General features: G+C 42.7%; 1 protein-coding gene across 6 annotated transcripts in view; it reads right to left on the bottom strand.

Moving 5' to 3' along the window:
• The window catches only part of NFATC1 (nuclear factor of activated T cells 1), a 402,803-nt gene that overhangs the window by 99,561 nt on the left and 284,195 nt on the right, over positions 1-19,047 (bottom strand). For 3 of the 6 annotated variants that reach the window (XM_085605934.1, XM_085605933.1, XM_085605932.1), the window contains one exon: positions 17,155-17,847. In XM_085605934.1, coding sequence (XP_085462060.1) covers positions 17,155-17,847 — 693 coding nt within the window. The remainder of the gene's footprint in view (positions 1-17,154; positions 17,848-19,047) is intronic. The other 3 variants (XM_085605935.1, XM_085605937.1, XM_085605936.1) reach the window with 1 other exon arrangement.

Below are 19,047 nucleotides of genomic sequence, written 5' to 3'. Positions count from 1 at the left end.
TTCAATCTACAAATTGAGGAGATGAGTCAACGTTTCTTACAACGTGGTTACCCCCTGGAAGTGATTCAAACAGCAGTAAATAGAGTCCAGAACAAGAATAGAGCAGAATTACTCCAAGTGGGTCGGCATAAAGATGATACGGCTAACATCACGAGACTCATTATTGATTTTAACAATCAAAGCAATGCACTACAAAAAATGATCTCTAAACATTGGGGAGTATTACTGCTTGATGAAACCTTAAAGAAAATCTTGCCTCCCACACCTAGAATTACCTATCGGAAGACAGCCTCTTTGGGTGACATATTAACACAAAGCCACTTTGAAGTTAAATTACCAATCACCAAGTCCTGGTTAACCACACCTGGATTTTGGAAATGCCCAAAATGCAAGGCGTGTGAACATGGCAAGAACATCACTTCTTATCAACTACAGAATGGCCATTATGAAATGATCAAAGACCATATCACTTGTGAATCAAAATACGTAGTCTACAGACTGGAATGCCCTTGCCAGAAATATTATATAGGTAGCACGATCAATAAACTTAAACTTCGCATCCTACAGCATCTGCGTGCGATCAAGAATAAGGACTTTACATACCCTATGGCAAAACATTTCTATGACTTCCACTCGGGTGACAACAGTCAGCTTAAATATTCTGGCATCAAAATTGTTAAGTTGAAGGAAAGGGGTGGAAATCGCATGCTTGCCTTGAGAAGAGCAGAGTCAAGATTGATACTACTAATGGGTACTGAAAACCCATTGGGACATAACTTGGATGCTGAGTTATATGTGCACCTTTAATGGCTCTTAAACTGAAAATTCATGTGGGGCATTTTTCAGTCTCTCTTTGGTCTCTTTTGCCTTTTTGCACTTGTACATATTTCCACGTTTGATCAATAATTGTCAGTTGTCCATTATTCTTATTGCATCTCTTCCAAAACCATCTACTTTTTGTTGGCATATGAAACTTACCTTAAATTAATTCAGTATAATCTCTTCTTGATTCAAGATTGGGAACGTAATGAATTTTGACAACAATGCGTACTTCATTCATGAATTTACATACTTGATGTAAATGTTTATCTCCAATGGTACTTTACCTTGATTGTCATTCACCAATTTACAACTCCCTGAGATTAATTGTGATGAATTTCGTAAAACTTTATTCACTTCAACAAATAACCACCATGGTGGCTTGAACTACTGTGATTCTAAATTCATTTATATTTTCATTTACTTGTAATTCATATATTTCGATTGACTTTGCGATGTATGTCTAGTATGTCTTCAGTTTTTACTACTTAATTTGAAAATGTTGCTTTAAAAGAGACATTCTGGACATTAGGACTCTATGATCCAGTTGAAGGCTGAGTGCCGAAACGCGTCGACCGTCCTCCTTTTTTGCGTGTCCTTGAAGATTTTGATTGAATAAATACTTAAGGTGAACTCTCTGTGGTGCCGTGCTTTCCTTTGCTGCGACGAACCCTGGGACTCGGGGTGAAGCCTGAGAGAAGTTTCTGTTCCATATATATATATATATATAGCTTTTCAATAGCGTGCCTCCATTTTAATCAGTTTCATATGCATAGGCAATGCTGAATTTGAAACCAGTGTCTTGGAATATGCATGCTTTTTGTTAGAGACACACAACTGAAAAGAGATAAGTTGGGTGGTCCAGGCCTGCATATATTTCACTTGGGAGAGCCGACGTAGTTGGGCAAACAACTAAAGGATATATATAGCTGCCTCGTAGTTATAGTTAGGTCTGAGTTTCCATATGAAGAACGTTCTTTGTTACTTTAATAACTTAGGCGCCGTTTGATGAATCTGCATGAAAATTTAAAAAAGAAAAGTTCATCCATCTCAGCTCCTTCATGAAAAGTTTTGCGCTAACCTATTAAGGGGGAGCGGGGACGGAGAAAAAGAAGGGTCCCAAAACATTGATTCTCCATATTAATTCCCATAAAAAACTTTCCACTTTGATACAGAAAAAGTACTGGACAGAATTACACAAAATTTGGCAGAAAGGTAAAACTTTACTCAGAAATTATTTTTGTGATTTGGTGTAGATCGGTGTTTCAAGAGGCACTTGGTTTGGATATGAAGCAGTTAACGCTGAGAAAAAGGTAGGTGTATCTGGATGGTTGGTCCTGTGGGAGTCTTAACATACCGAAAAATGTAAAACATAGGGCCTTCTGAATTGCCAAGGAAGCTGTTTTTCCCATTAGCCATTTTGGTACTACAATACAGAATAATCTGTTTGGCAGGCCGCAACTTTGACCAAAATGTCTGCCATTACAGGACTTGGGGACTTTGGCCCTGTATCCTGAAAACAGTTTTTAACAAGCATTGCCATAGCCAATAGGTCTCGCCTTTGGGACCTTTTAAGTGTTTAGCCATGAAATAGTTATTGTTGCACCAAGAATATTGTGCTGCATAACTAAATACTTAGGAGGTCCCAAGAGCGAGACCTATTGGCTATGCCAATGCTTGTTCATACTTACCACGTTGAGGCTGGCATGGATGGCGCAGAGATTTGAAGACTTTAGATTCCGTGGGACGGTTATCCAAAGAAGGGGGGGGGGGGGGGGGGGAGAAAGAATTTTAGCAAATGCCACCGGACATCAACTTGTCATGTGCCTTCTTAACAGGAAACGGACATTTAACTCTTAACAGCCCAGCACTATTTTCGCCCACTGGTTTCAAAGTAAGGTTACATGATGGGAACATGTTACAAACCTATCGATAGATGTCAATGTAAAATAGCCACGTGACTCCACAACGTGTGAAATCTGCAATCAGTCTTTACTCAAAGCAAGTTGCATTCTGGGACTTCTAGTTGTAGCTTTTAACACTGTAACTGTGGGCTTAAAACACCTAGCATGCAGAGTACTGTTTGCTTGGAAAAAAAGCAATGAATGTTTAAACAGTTTAAATGGGGCACACGTGATATAAGCCTTCTTGGCTGCTATGAAGAGGGAGTGTGGAACATGGAAAAGATACAGTGACTCATTAGGAGGAGTAAACTCAGTTCAAAAGGCAGGCAGAATAGAAATTATTAATATAGAAGGCACTTTTTTCTAATAAAACATATTGAAGTGACCCTGAAGAGTATCCTGGCGCATTAGAGAGTATAAATTGAGGGGGAAAAGTGAGTTTTCAGGCACACTCTATTTCAACAAACGAAACCTAAATCAGTCAGCGTCATCCAACAAACAGAATAAAATGCATTCCAAGATGGCGATGCACTACACTATGCTTTTTACATTTTGTTCGCACAGTGAAGCCTCCCATGGCCGCATGTTGCCTCTGATTGGTTGGATTTTCCATAGCTTGGATTACGTCGCCTGGCCGCAAGGCGGGGGAGCGGACCCTTTGAAGTAGGTGCACATGCTAGTGGGCTGAAGCGCTTCCCAAAAGTGGATTGCATGGCAGCACGATGCACGTGATTGTGCGCGTGCTCGCCATGCAATCCGCTTTTGGGTGCACTTTTGGGAGCCCCTTACTAGAGTCTCGCAATGCGATTGCTATCGCAATAGCTAGGCGAGACCTAAAAAGGGCATAGGTTGCAGGATAGGGGCATCTGGCCAAGAGCCACCTGAGCGATTAAAATAAATGAAAATAAATGTTTGGTGCCCCTGCATGGTATGCAAACTTTGTGCTGCATTGTTCCTGAAGATACACATTTCCCTGCCAAAAAAGCAGCACCTAATTAAATAGAGCGGCAGTTGATTGGAAAGGAGAATATTAGAACAGGGTGGGTGCACCCATTAAAAAAGAAAGAAAGGCGCAATCGCCACAGGGCAAAAACAGCATTAAAGAGTGAGTCGGTGTTTGCCAGGCAGTGGAATGGCCGCAAATCCTCCAGCATGACCTTGTGTGGCCCTCCCATTAGGTGCAAGCTTCCACCTTTTGGTACTGCATTATCATGCAAACGTCTTTATGGAACCTTGCATGGTACCACAGTACCCTGGGGTGAAAGTTTGACTCTGGCTACCTATGAGGGACATCTTACGGGGATGTCATTGGAACTGTCATCAGTGATATCATCAATGATGTAATTTAACACGTCATAAATTATTTAATATGTGAGGTCATAAGCAGTGAGTGGCAAGGGCAAGTTATAGTTATTTTAGCAAACTATAACTTGTAGGTTTCAGCGTTTGCTTCTTTTTATCTCATTTCAACACCTAACTACAATGTCAGTTTAACCCTTGGTTTTGCAGTAGATTTCTGTTTTTATTTTTAACATAAACCAAGATCTTCTTATCAGACTTAACAATAATGGCACCTCAAACTTCGTTTATTTTAATTAAAAAAAATATTAGGTGTGTGTGTGTATACATACACAAAACTTAAGGATATCCCAGTGTTACAATATTTCCTCTCAAGAGCATCTTGTTTTGCCAAACTGAGAGCGAGAGGTTGCACAAATGTAAAACATTGCTCACTGTTGGTTGCAAAGATAAAGAGAGAGAGGAGGAAAGAACCAACTTAATCAGTACCCCGTTCTTTAGCCACTGTCTATTGTTTATTAAAAAAGTTTTGACAAACAAACTTAATACGATGGTACTTCAAAAAAACACTTTATACTTTGATGAGATTCGTAGGGGACATCGCCAATCTCACATTAAAATATTGTTTATTTATTCTATCAACTTTGACACATCACTGAAACTTGGTCCACCCTCCCCTTGCTGCACAGCTATCCCCTGAAACAGGGAGGTTCACCGTGTAAATAAAACCTGGAGATACCATTGCACCTATGAGAAACCCTAGGAGAAACCGATGGTATCATTTGATAGCGGCGTGACTGTGGTGGAAAGAGAAGACCTGGATGCTGTACTTGAGCAACTGCCTAGAGAGCAGAGTGGTTCAATCTCCAGGTTTGTGGTAGCGCACAACATTCTATGCTGTCACTATGTATCTGTCATTAACAGGAAATAACGTTATACAAAACGCTGTGAAACTCAACTTCCTGTCTCCAGTGTACTAGGTCTGGCCCCCAGTGCGGCAGCATATCAACAAATTGTGCTATTGGATTACTCTGTTTGGGATGCATGCAGCTGTATCCTTCTGAGGGCCAAAGATGGTGCTTGCAAATTTCACTTTATGCTTCAAACTGTGTGGGTGGCAGATTTTGAAGTAATTAGAATATGTCATATGCATGGCAGGCTGTGTTATGTTGAGGGGAAGGAAAATAGAACTGATATCTGGATAACTTCTTTCACAATTTAAGCGGAAGAACGAATATGAGATATTTTAAACAAAAGGCAAAGAAGTTAAGAGGCATTCAAGGCATAATGATTAGAAGTTGGCATACGTTATTGGCAATGTGGCATAAGTAGATGTCGTAAAGGATGAGCTGCTAAAGGGGAATGTTTTCCAACCCTGGGCTTCCCAAACCACACACTGAAGCTTCTTCGTACACACAGGATATTAAAGTTCTCTTTGCCCTTGAGTCCATTTTAATTGTTTATTTTTCAAAGTGGCAAATGGAAAAAGAAATGCTGGGGGCCTTGTGGCAACCTTGTGTAAGGACCTCAACTTCAATACCACAAATCTACTGCTTAATGAAACCAAGACACAATTGTGTTGTGTTTGAAGAAATTGGCTTTGGTCAAAAGTTAAGAAGGATAGCTTGGCATCAGTTTTACCACTGACTAAATGAAAACTAGAATTAACACATTTCGACTTGGTTTACTAAAATGTTTTATTTGGATCGTACCGTTTTGCTTAGATGATGATAAGAGGGATGTTTTACGGAACAGATATATCAGATTTTACATTACTATAAGAATATATAAGAGTCTGTGCAATGGCAACACTACCAAATTTTACCCCAATCTCTGATTTCACAAGTCTTGGAAAAAGAGAAAATCTACTCCACGATTCCATAAACTCACCACCAAACAGTGACAGTAGAAAGGGGAGGATGGAGTCTGACAATCAACTTATACTTTTATTTATTTTTAAAATCTCTGCTCCCAAACAAATTGGCAACAAGGGGACATAAGATTGTAAATCTGTTCTGGCTTTTTTAATTGGTTCCAACAGTTTGCATTTTAAAATATCTTCTGGATTTAAGGCACTTCCTGCAGAGATCTCTGCGTACCCAGCAAGGTCCGGGGTGTAACTATAGATAACTCTGGTGGTTACTGCACTTGCTGGAGACATCTGTGTGCAGTTTAGCCATATGCTTGACTCATCATAAAACAGAATAGGTTAGTGCGTCATCAACAAACGTGCCTGCTGGTAAGCTCAGTGTGTAACATGCAGATTACAGATGGGTATTTTCATGTGGGTAGCTCAGTGGGTTACTGCGTTTGAAGCAGAGATCCATTTGTTACCTGCAGGTCAGAAGTTACACCCCTTATAATACATATTAGTGAGTTATGAACCGGCATCAAGGAGCTGCATGTAAAAAAATATGCCATAAGTTTAGAACCTGTTTTTCTCATTACTTTTTTATTTAAAAGTTACTTAAAAAAGTTTCTTTGGGTTTTATTAAACTATTAAGTATTGTATGAATAGTTATCAGCATTTGTATCCGTTCATGTAAATCTTTTAAAGGCAGCGCTTGGAAAAGTGAAAACCTACCTCCAGAATTATTTTATATTTGATATATTTCTCATTTCTAAAGTAACAAGCTAAGTGTCTTTGGGACTGGCATTACGGTGTTAGGCTGCTATTAACTCCCAGGTAGGAGAAGACTCGAAAAAAGAGAATGCTGTTGAGCCTTCAAGTGAGGCCTTTGTGTTGTGCCCAACTGAAAACAAACATTGGCAAATAAATTAGGTCTTGCGTTGTTGGCTAGCCTCTTGGTGTTGCCAAAGCTTAGTTTATTTTGACAAGGTTTTTGTGAAAAGTGAAGTTGGGCATCTGCAACCCAACTAATATATAAAAACATTGGATAAAAACTGAATTATTTTTGGGGTGGCTCAAAAAGCACACATTGTCACTGTAGTATGTGACACTGAAGAGAACTAATTAGTGTATGAATGTGCTCCTTGTCAAAGTAAAGAATAATGTCACTTCCATTTAAGTCAGCCAGTGGCTGAAGTGGGCTGCACTGCTGCCCCATGCTGTATGTTGCAGTGGAATATGTGAATGACACAGCTGCCCAATGGATGAAGATGGCTGACTAAGAGCACCTAGATGTAAGTGTATTATAAATAATGTTATTGAAATCAAATGCTCTTGGTTAACGCTGGACCTAAAAAGCAAATCTCTCTCATCCCCTACAGGTTGGTGCCTTGGACAGAATCCACACAAAGTGGGGTGCCTCTCGTATTCCGCTGTCAGCAAACTGTAGCAGGGCACAGTCAGCATATTTCCCTTAGGTTGGCCCCGGCTCAATAATAGCTATCAGATCTGGACTCCGACTGAATCACCCTGTTTTCCAGCACTGCATATAATTATGAGTGGACTAAGAAAAAGGTTTTTAAAAGTTATGAGATAAATCTGATCTTGGGCCTAAATGGCATGTCCAAGAAGTTCTACGTTAATGCACTCCACAATTTTCTCCTTTGTATATTCCTTTAGGTGCAACCTGAAGATGTTTGCTTAGGGAAAAGTGGTGGTTAATGGGAAAAATGTGCAGATCTTGGGGTGGTACAGTAACATCTGTAAGTTATTCCCCTTTCTGACCTCAAAAACTCAAATGGACCAGTACAATCACCTTTATATAACACTGCAAAATACAGTAACTGAATTATCCCGGGACAAATCTACTGCCAATCAGACAGCTACGAAAGTGCTGCATTTTGATTGACTTCTAGCCATTCAATATCTACCCAAGAGATTTCTAACCAGTAACTGAGTATCCACATTTCACTATGCCTTCTTTCCCAAACAGTTGACTGTAAAGATCAAAGAGTTCGAAGATAGAACTAGGAAGTTCACCTTGTTGGAAACGCCCACTCCCACTCCGCAGGGTGGTGGTGGACTCCCCGAACACACTGTGGTAGCTTGGCTCGAGTGGTCAGGAAACAGGCGCAGTGCTAAGCATACAATATACCCATACAAGAACCATGCGTGCATCCGTTCCAAAAACGACTCTACACCGTAAAAATTATGAAAATATTCTTTCTTTATCTTTTTCTCTTAGTTGCTGATTGGAAAAATAAATAGGTCAATCACAATATACAAATTTCAATTAGTGCAGGTCAAATAAATATTGGCTGTTGAATGAAATAAATAGGGGTGATCATAAATAACAGGGCATAAGTACAAGGGCAATATATACAGACAATTAAATACTTTGAGGCAATAAATACTGTATCAATAAATATTGTACACCAACAAGTCCTGCGGACCTATAAATATAGTGCAGCAATAAATAGGCAAAAACTCAATAAATACAGTATCCCCAATAAATAATTACAAGTATACAGCACCCCTCATATAATCAGTTGACACTTCACTTCTTAAGGGCTGATTTGGCCCAGGCACAGCTTGTAGGGTTGTGGAAGGCTTGAGGGGGGAGGCTACTCCCTGGCTGGGACAAGGCTGAGGCCTAAACTGAGGTAGATCAAAGGGGGGGAATACCAATGCCCTGGCTTTCCTTCTCCACACAACCTCTCTAGGTTAGTCCCAGTTCACCCCAGGCACCGCCGCTGGAGTCGGGTCGACGCCGTGAGGCGGTTCCGGTTCGGTCTCGGCGGCCTCGGCACAATGTCAGTTCTTTGACGACGCCGGTAGGCGGTTCCGGTCCGATGTCGGCGGCCTCGGTTCGATCTCTACCTCCGATTCGACGACGTCGGGCAGTCTCTTCACGATGTCGACTTCGGGCGGCTCCGGTCCGATGGCGCTCTCGGCTCCGATGACGTCGGCCGGCCTGGCCTCGATGTCGACTTCCGGCGACTCCGGGGTGCGATCCTCACCCCCGACCTCCGGTGTTCCTCCTCACAGGTTCCGGGCGACTCCGGAGTGCGATCCTCACTCCCGACCTCCGGTGCTCCTCTACCTCGGTCTCCGACGACTCCGGAGGGCGGACTTCACTCCTCCGATGACGCCGCTCGCTCGACCTCGGTTCACTTCCTCCTCGACCTCTGGTATTCCTCTCGACCCCCGTCGGCGCCCTCTCACGACCTCAGGCGGCTCCGGGTACGACGTCTGCTACTTCAGTCAGCGCCGCTTCTCCACCTCGGGCTCCAGGTCTTCAGGCTACTCGACGCCGGACTCCAGGGAAACCAGTTCTCAGGTCAGAATCTTGCTGTTTTCTTGGTTCTAAGGCCTGTTCCTGCTGTCCAGGTCCTTAGGATGGTTTTCTTCTGTCTTCTTCCCACACAGGGCTATAGGCTGGGATCCATCAGTAGGGACAAGTATCAAGGGTGGGTTTATGGACCCCACTCCAGGCACAAGTTTCCACCCCTGCTGCTTCACTCCTTCCTCCTTCACTGTTGTGCTCCTCTCTCTTCACCAGTCAGGTGCCAACTGCCAGCTCCAACTGCCAACTGCCTCTCTTATCCTCCCAACATTCTAAACCGCCTCCAACGGTCACAGGGTTCTGGAATCTCCTGGAATGTTCTGGAAGGTGCTGGTAGGTTCCAGTGGATGCTGGTGATGTCACAGGTGGCCACCATTTTGTGCTTCAGGCCCTCAGACAGAAGTTTCAGGGGTAGCTAAAATGGCTCCCTGAATCTGTAGCAACACTAAAAAGTCTGGTGGTTCCCAAAAAGGAAAAATTCAAACAGGGTTTGAGGCAAAAGTGGGACAAAATAAATAATGATGAGGAGGGACCACCCAAAGGGCTGCCAGGTCTAACACCCCCAGAATCAATAACTGCTTGCGAGTGCCCTCCCCCTGAATAATATTGCGTAAGAAAATTTGCAGGACGCAAAATGAGGCCCCCATTATTTGATATTCTGGACCATATGACACATATTCACAATACCAATAATTAAATTTGTGTTATTTAGTACTGGAATGTTCACGGTGGGGAGAAAGACCAGGGCGCCATTGCACACAACTTTAAATATTATCTAAATTCAGGAAACATGCACAGCCAACCCTTATTAAGCGATGATTCACGGTGTCCATAGCTAATTTGCTTTTTACCGTCAATTGCCTATTTGTAGCTGGCCAGACTGCATGGACAAAGTACGTTTGTTCAATATTCACTCCTAAATAAGGCATCTAAATATTTTCATAATGCAAATTATTACAAAATAGAAGAGATTTTAGGGAATCAAAAAAGAGACTGATGGAAAAGGCAGTTTCTGCATAAACTCTGTATTGACATTCAAGGGATGACACTGGCAGAAAGCAAGTGGTGTAGGCCATATGGCTGCCTGACAGACTTCTCTGACAGCATTATACCCAGGACCTTTAAGATTGAATCTCACCAAATAAATAGCAATATTAGTCGCTGCTCCCACACAATCTACATTCTGCCCGGGTTTTTTTCCAAACACTTCTCAGAGCTGAAGATACATACATATGAATATGGTGGCAAACGCTCTCTGCAAGCCACCATCTTGTCTCTCTCAGACCCTGCACTGCCTGATGAACAAGTCATATTCCTGCTACATGTTAATGCCTCCCATGACATATAAAGGCATGCGAGAGTGGTGCAAAGAGTCTTGTGAGTCGTGACACTAGCCCCCTGTTCATCATATAGGAGCGCTCCATTAACTAGGTAGCAGCCTCCTGGAAGTCTTTTGTCTCCTCTCTGGGAACCAAAACGCCTTGTTAAACAGCCTGTGGTGGGGTTGTTGTTTATATCATTTCTACTTGGGAATTGTCCTTAAATGCATTTTATGGTACAAACTACATGAGTTAAAGGAGTTGTGTTCTGATCGTTGAAAAACATGTTATGATAATATTGCTGAGCATAAGGTGGGCTGGTATAAAGGTTTAGACTTGTTAGTGAGGGCTTGAGGTAACAGGATGGTGAGGGAAGATACAGAAGTATGAAGATTAGTGTTTTGCTCAGTTTGGAATAGATGTCGAGGAGGAGAGCAACTCAGACCATTCTATAACAAAAACACTGAAACTTCTGTTGACCCGCTCAATGTAAAATGTTATTGCAGTGAGGACAGATTGCACGTCTGGATTCGCAAGTTGGTTCTACGTAAATTGTAAACACAGCTTATTGTGCATCTAGAGCCTGTTGACTTGAGAGAACCACATTTTCAACATTATTCTGCTGAAAGACCTTTCCTTGGAAGGAAGTATGCCACAGGTCATCCTACGGTCCAGAGGCACATTAAAGAGGGGACTTATTAATATGTGTGAGGAGGTAACAGAGTGGTTGCTTCCAAGGTAGTTCTGCGGCCACTTTTCTGCCTGTCACACCTATTTGTGCTAATGGTTAATGGGAAAGCCATTTACTCTGCTTCACTGCTGTAACTAATCAGCATAATAAGGCATTGCTCCTTCTGCTGCAAGAGTGGTGCAATGTCAAAGCAAATCACCAACACTGGGGTATGCCCTCACGTCATGTGACATAGTTGCAGCGAATGCTGGCCATTCCATGGACATGAGCATCAGCAAAATTGCTGTGGCTAAGAGAGACACCGTTCGCTTTAGAGTATCACTAATAGTTATGAGCTGCTGTCAATGGGACTGATTTACACAAACAGTTTTGTGGCGGCTGCACATACCTTTATCAAAGTTATTGATTAATTCATTTAAATATATTTGTAAATTTGCCCGCAGTCAGCGCTGTTATTGCTATTTGCTTTTGACTGCAGAAAATCGTGTGGTGTTTAGCTTGCACCATTTGATGTACTTTTCATTGTTGCCAGTCGCATTTCAGGAATGAATATTTGGTCGAACAAATTAAAATACTGTCTGCAGCTTTTAATTCCGAAAAAATCAAATATCACAGACACAAAAAGGATTAGGTGGCTTGCCTAATGCAGCCAAATTTTTAAAAAATCACAGTCAACCCAAAACTGTGTACATAATTCAACCCCTGGGGTGCAAAATATTAATTCCTATTGTTTTTCTCACAGTTATTAGAAAGAATAAGTAACGAGGTCTAGCCTCACTTGGACTCTTATTCACATCTGCACACAGTTCGTATCCACATGAGTACTTCCTACAGACACCAGGGGAAAGTGTGCAACTGTGACAGATTGAAAACTCTTTTATAAGTTACTTGCGGACAGCTAAGGAATATGTCCTCTTACTGGGGTCGGAAATCCCAAAATGGCCGAACTGCAGGTCTAAGAGTTGGCATTGCAAAACCTCTTCTACTGTGCATACAGTGACGTAAGGAAGTATGCCTCCTTGCCACTGTCTCATGACCTGTTTTTGGAACAGCGGTCCTGTTTGCTAAATAAGGTTTTTGAATAATAATAATTTACAAGTGGTGTCTAGATGAGTATTATACTGTATTGCCCCTCAAGAAATAGTTTTATTTCATAAAAAACACAGGCAAGCAAATACCCTTGCAATATCCAGAAAACAATGGAAAATGTGTATCTGGGGTCCGCAATGCTCATATGGTCACTGCGCAGGCACCCAGGAGCATGTACTGAGGAGTTATAGTAAGTGTGTTATGTAACTGCAACATGAGTATTTGGAAATCTCTGCCTGCTTTTATTAAGTGGGTAAACTTTCTCCTAAAACGCACTCAACAAGTTTTGCGAAGATAGCCAGTGTATTAATTAGTTCAGTGTACAGAGCTCGATTCACCCCCGAAGTGCCAACAGGCACCCCTGAAGTGCCAACAGGCCCAGCACCACAAATGTGTGTGCAACAGGCACCGTTTACTGAACGCCTATGGAGGGGATCCCGTCACCCTGTTGCATGTGCGTCTTGTATTCTGAACCACATAAAGCCTAAGTCACCCAAGCATTTTCTCTTTGTCCTTTTTGGGCAAGAGATATTTCTGTTGGACAGTTTTCCTGGCAGCTATCTGGTGTTTTGTAGCAGATGGTTAGGTTTGGCTGACAGCAAATATGTGCGTTTTTAGCCTTCTATACAACAGAAATCATTCTGTGAGATCCAACGCTCCTACCTTATAATTTGTAAAATGAGTAAAAACAGACCCCATGTTGTAGATTGGATAACAAAAATGAGAAGAGATGAACTCTTCACTACCATGAGTCTGGTCAGTAGGGGGGGTGGTTCTTTCAACAGGAATGGAATAAAACTGCTTTGCGATTGCCCCCCAGTTCTGGCACTGCACTCAAGAATATACCCCAGGGGTAAATCCCTTAGGCAGGTCATCTGCAAATCCTCTGAGGATCGCAGGCCAAAGCCGACACCCTTCTAGACCACCAGTGGAGACTGAAAATAGAGAAGCCTGTAACTGGTGTGGCGCATTGGCCAGAGTGACTGACTCTGGAGCGTGGGGCTCATGGTTCGATCGCTGGCGGCAGCTCAGCTCAGCATCATGTGACTCTGGGCAATAGCTCACTTAATCTCCCTGATGGCCCCCCAGCGACTGGATACCCTTAGGAGTGATACGTTCACGCTTTACAAATGTGGAATTATTATTATAATTATCAACTTATAGCCCACTATGGTGAACTTGAGGCTCATACAAAGACAATTCAGAACCAGTACAGATCCACATCATCAAGGTTCCATGCTCAAATTGGCAGAGACCTCTCAGAATTTGAGGATCTGAAGAAACACATTCACAGTTGTTTGAGTCTCCTTGTTAGGCATAAAATACGCATGCATCTAAACATCCCATCATCCAAAAGTATCAAGAACGCAAGAACTGGCCTGCTGAAGAGTCCTAGAACTCCTGTGTTCTGCCTGTCATTACTTCTATGACAATCTGTGACAGCTAAAGGTCACAAGTGGTGCCCCAATATAGCTGGAACAGAGAACACATCCCATTGGCAGCTAGCAGCACACATCTCCATGCCCAACGTTGAGCGGCTCTCAAACCCAATCCTTTTCATGCCTGCCTAATTCAAGTCAAGCTTCTGCCTGTACACTGCCATTGATAAGACCACATTGGCTAGCCAAGTTGTAAGAGAAACGAAGGCTGTCACAGCGCACGCACGGAAGAAGGAATATCCCTGACTGTCATCCACATAGATGGACATGTACTTTACTGAAACTTGTGACAATGCTAAACAGCAATGGTTCTGAGGAGTGTCTCTGCACTCAGGTGTGTACAGTTCAGTGCAAAGTTGTCCAATGGTCAACAAAGTCAACAGGAATCTGCTCAGGCCCAACATAAGAACACCCAGCGATCAGGAAAGGCTGAATCGAACTGACCACCTATCGCTTCCTCAGACAGGTGGGGAATCTTCAGGCACATCGAACTGTCACACAATGTGCTACAATGCCTCACAGGCCACAAAGATTGTGATTTAAGGCTCGCCTGGGGTGAAATCTAATATCAATGCACAGGAAGGGTGCTATGCTAAAGGAAACCAAATGTCCCCAGTAAAAGGACAATTGTGGCCGCGTCCCACCCCTGTCTGTTGTGGTGGTTGGATATTTCCGCCAGCCTGCTCTATGGCAGGGCTTCCCCATACAAAGCACATCACAATACTTTTAATCGAATTTGAATAAAGTACCAAGCATCACTCCACCTTGAACAGAACAGCGCGGCATCTCTGAAAATCAAAGTGCTCAAATTGTCTCGCACAGTCGCTTCCCTTTGGAAGGCAGCTTAATTCAGAAGTTCCGCCGCACCAATTAGCTTGAATGCAGACATTCAAAAAGCATTGCTTTTTCATGTCGTCAGAAATATGTTACATTAAATTATAAATCTATTCAGAGAACTCAGTATCACATTAAGGCAGAGGTTCAAAGTGCTTCTGGGATACTTAGCGGTGAAAGCTAAATCACAGTTCAGTCAGGTCACATAATCAAATTTCAGATTACCCCTTCATTAGGCGCAACTAATAAATCTTTTGAAACCAAAGGCTGACAAGTTCATGGTGGATTTTATTTAGCTTTTCTGTGCGGTTGCCTGCGATGACATCTTAATAACTGCCATGAAAGCAGCTATCAATAAGCCTTAATTAACTAACGCAGAATGCGCCAGCGCCATGAATGCCTCGGCCAAAATGACACACTCAAGAAAGTCCTCAGATCTTCACTGGCGCATTCTGTGGTGAAGTTTAGCAGATGCTGTGTTTTTATTCCCAATTATCATGTCCACCCTTGTGATATGCATTGACCTCACATTAGGATGGAAGTGCCCGGACCTCAGAGTTCAGTCGCCTCATAGAAAAATGTAGGCATTATTTTAATCAAGAAATGCAGCTTCTGATGAAAATGAAGGCTGGGGCCAGCCCCACCCTCTCCTTTTTATGGGGTGGTTCGGGGAGTTAAGGTTTTTCCACACATGTGCTTTTCAAAAGATGCATTACATCGGAGCCCACACCTACCAAATGAACATGCATTGAAAAAGACTGAAGACGGGTAACGTCCTCTCATCACATGAGAGAAAAGGCAAAGGGAGGACATGGCCCTTGGCAGGGTGAGGATCTGTTCCCATCAGAAATGCTTATGCAGTTGGAAACAAACCATAGTCTGGTGTTTTTGGGTGTCCTACTTAAAAGGTAGTGAGTGAAAAAACTCTTGACTTCAAAACGACCTATGTGCTGTTGATTGGCCATATATATATATGAAGGTGTTGTACCTTCTGGGGCTGTAGTCTACCCGTGCCTATTAATGTTTTCTGTCTTCTGTCTAGCATTTGTCAGAGGAAGTCGAAGCCCACCCCACAGAATGTGTCACGTTTCATCATATGTATCTCATTGTCTAGCACTAAGGAGCTTGCCTATGTGCAGCAGTTAAGTCATCCTTTGATGGGCGTGGTTGTCAGAGCGTCACTCCTATTGCCCTCTTCGGTGTTTAGTCCCTGCTTGGAATGGCCCACATTCTCTACTGTCAACAGGGACACAAAGTAAAATTGTGCAGAGCTAGGCTAAAAAAAAATTATTAGGCCACCTGACCGCAAATTTAAAACCAAAGGGGATTAGTTATGAACCTCCATGTCTGGATGTCCACACGTTTCAGCATGTGGAGTGCACCCACAAAGCAGGGCAGCAGTCTTGTTAATATTATATATCCATCTGTGCTTGTATTGAACCATTGGTTAGGGTAATAAAATAAAATGATACATGGAATGTCCATGATGTTACATATCCTTTGTAGGGACTGGTATTTCTGTTTCCAGGGATGCAATTTCGACATTATGACTTTCCCCGTCCTACTGAACATGTTTGACCTTACAGGTTGACTCTACCTTGCTGTGGTCTACTTTTATGCAGTTCTCTCACCAGATGAACCCTAACCAACTGTAGGGTTTACATACAGATGCCATAAAACATCACCAGGAGTGATGTGCTGAAAAATGCTTCAGAACCTCTGTGGACACTTTGTGCGTGCTGAAAAGTGTAAACCCCCAGACATGAAGAATTTGTACCTAAGTGATTATTGTTTAAAACTAGTGGCACAAACGCCTGATTAAAAATTCCTCTTGCCTAACCTCACCCAAGTTTATTTTGGTCCACTGGTGACAAATGGTAATTGGAAATAGTCAAAGCAAAGAATAAACGCAGAAGAATGCGAATAACTGTGTTGATGGCAGCAATGGGGGTGGAGGGGACTCTCTGCAGGTTTGACCATCAACATTTCCCTTGACAGTTGACAAAAGTTCACACACAGGAATGGTCAACAGTGCTATACAGGGCAAACCCTGTGATGAAGCATGCTACACTATGTGGGTGAAATGTAGCCTTCCTTTGTGATGTCTGTTTAAAAGTTAGAACCCATTCATTGAAGCAGGTAGACCATAGCCAACTGTTTTAGTGAGGGATGCCGAGACATCTTTCATCTTTGCAAAGCTAAAGTCAACACTTTTAAGCTGAACTATATTAAAAAAAATCACACAAACTTTTGTTGATGCCAAAATGGGTTAGGACACATGGTTATGATTTTAGCAACGCGGAGATGGGGCATGCAACGGAATCTGCAATGACTAATGCGACTTGCAGCTTTAACTTGGAATTGTATTACTGCTGACGGACAAACTTACAGTTGAGAGAGTTCTCACTCCTTTTCCAATCCTAAGATGCCACACAAAGTCTGTTCATTTCCTCAAGGGTGTTAATGCACAAGCCACAGCTTATTTGGATGCATTTGTGGTTACCAATAACTCAGTGAGACAGCAACACGGTTAAATGCAAATCTCGACAGCCGTGGAGCACTTACCATCGTCTAGGTACAACTGGTCCAACTCCTCAGGCTCCCGCTTGATTGTTACAGGAATAGGGGTCAAATTATCATTACTGTCCTTATTCAATTCAGGTAATGACAGTGTCGGACTGGTTGGAGAATCATTTCTGTGAACCATCTGCGGTTGGTGCTCTTGCTGACCCAGTGTGGAGGTGCGGGTCGGACTGCTGGATGGCGCAAAGGTTGACTCTTGGGTAATAGACGGAACTGGAGAAGAGGGACTGTTGGGATAGAGTGTTTGTTGGTAACCAAGGGAACAGCTACTGCTCAGATGTTGACTCACCTGCGGATGCAGCATGACGTGAGACGATTGATCTGGAGAGCTTGGGTGCACAACTAGAGACCTGGGCACTTCCTGTATGGCGGACACGCCTCCAAGGGGCTGCAGGAGTCCGAGCTGACTGTGGCCGGGGTTCGTGATGCATTTGTTGTAAGCAGAGGGTGAAAGATCATGTAGCTTTGGGCTTGAGGTGGGCGAGGACGACATGGCGCCACTCCTCTGTTGGCAGGAAGTAGGGAAGCCGGCCACAAAGCACGAACCTGGATCGGGCGGCATCATGATCTGCTGGCCATAGTAGGGCTTTGCAAGTGGGTTCAGTCCGTGGTTAGCTGGTCCACAGGTTTGAGCAGGCTCGTAGTCATCGCTCGGCTCTGTTTTTATAATTGGAACTGTTGAAAGAGAAAAAAAATAAAATAAACACAAGCTGCATATTGGTATGATCAAGTTGGCCTGTGGCTAGGATACCCTTTGCAAAACAAACATAGTTGTGAATAAGACTCTCTGTGTCTTTCGCCTTGCTCTCCCACCCAATAAAAAAAGCGAATGAGTCACCAGCACAAGAAAGTTACAGCTGGTTCTAATATTGAAAAGGACTATTTTCCTTGGAATCTTCTCCAGCACTAATGTGCTATAAAAAATCTATTTGCAGATAGCCCTGATGCAAAATGAACCTCGGACCCCTGGGCTCCGTGGACTTGTAGCTATTGAAGCAGGAATGTTAACTTGGACACACTGCCTGCTTTTCTGCAGCTACCGATGGCCTGTGCGATAAACGCCTGCTCACAGGGGGGATTGAAGGCCTGAGAGAAGGCAGTGGTTGTGTTTTTTGACAGTTCAATTGAAATAAAACAGGCAAGATCAAAGCCTGCAATTGTGATTTCAAAACGCTGGCGTGGATAGAAGGCTGTTTAAAACCGTTTCGGCCATTGTGATTTTTGAGGTCTGGCCTATTGTACCCTCAAAAATTATTTTTAACAGATCTGTTGAGCAGTTCGACCTAGCTGTCACAAATTTAACCACTCATTGACTATTGCATAGAAAATCTGGTTTCACGTTATAAATAGTGCTGGAAGGGCAAGGAAAACAGCCTTTACAACGCATAATTTACCACGCAATACCATAACCTTTACCGCCCAAGTCTTTACCACACAATCCTTTACCAAGCAAGTCTTTACCAGACATATGCACTTACCACACGTGCCTTCACAACGAAAATGTAAGTATATATATATATCAGGTAAGTGAAACCATATATATATATGAATATATATTCACTGAAAAAAACATAGGTTTTAGGGAAAGTTATAGTTAGTTGGACATTTGGACATTTCACTCGTACAAAACCAGAGAAATTCCCCCGTTATAGTTAGTTCAGCTAACTATAACTCGCGCCCCCGCAATGCACTGCTGATGATGTCACATATTACATCACTCATGACATGGTCAGTGACATCACTGATGACATCACCGATGACATCTCAAATGACATCACTGATGACATGATCCATGTGATAATCTGATGTATCTTCTCACACCCTAATATAACCTTTGATACACCCACTCTAAATTACAGACTGTATTCTCAAAAC

The sequence above is a fragment of the Triturus cristatus genome, chromosome 5_1, assembly GCF_964204655.1.
Source record: "Triturus cristatus chromosome 5_1, aTriCri1.1, whole genome shotgun sequence".
Lineage (NCBI taxonomy): Eukaryota > Metazoa > Chordata > Amphibia > Caudata > Salamandridae > Triturus > Triturus cristatus.
Note: the sequence above shows the minus strand (reverse complement) of the source record. Positions and strands in the feature narration are given on the sequence as shown.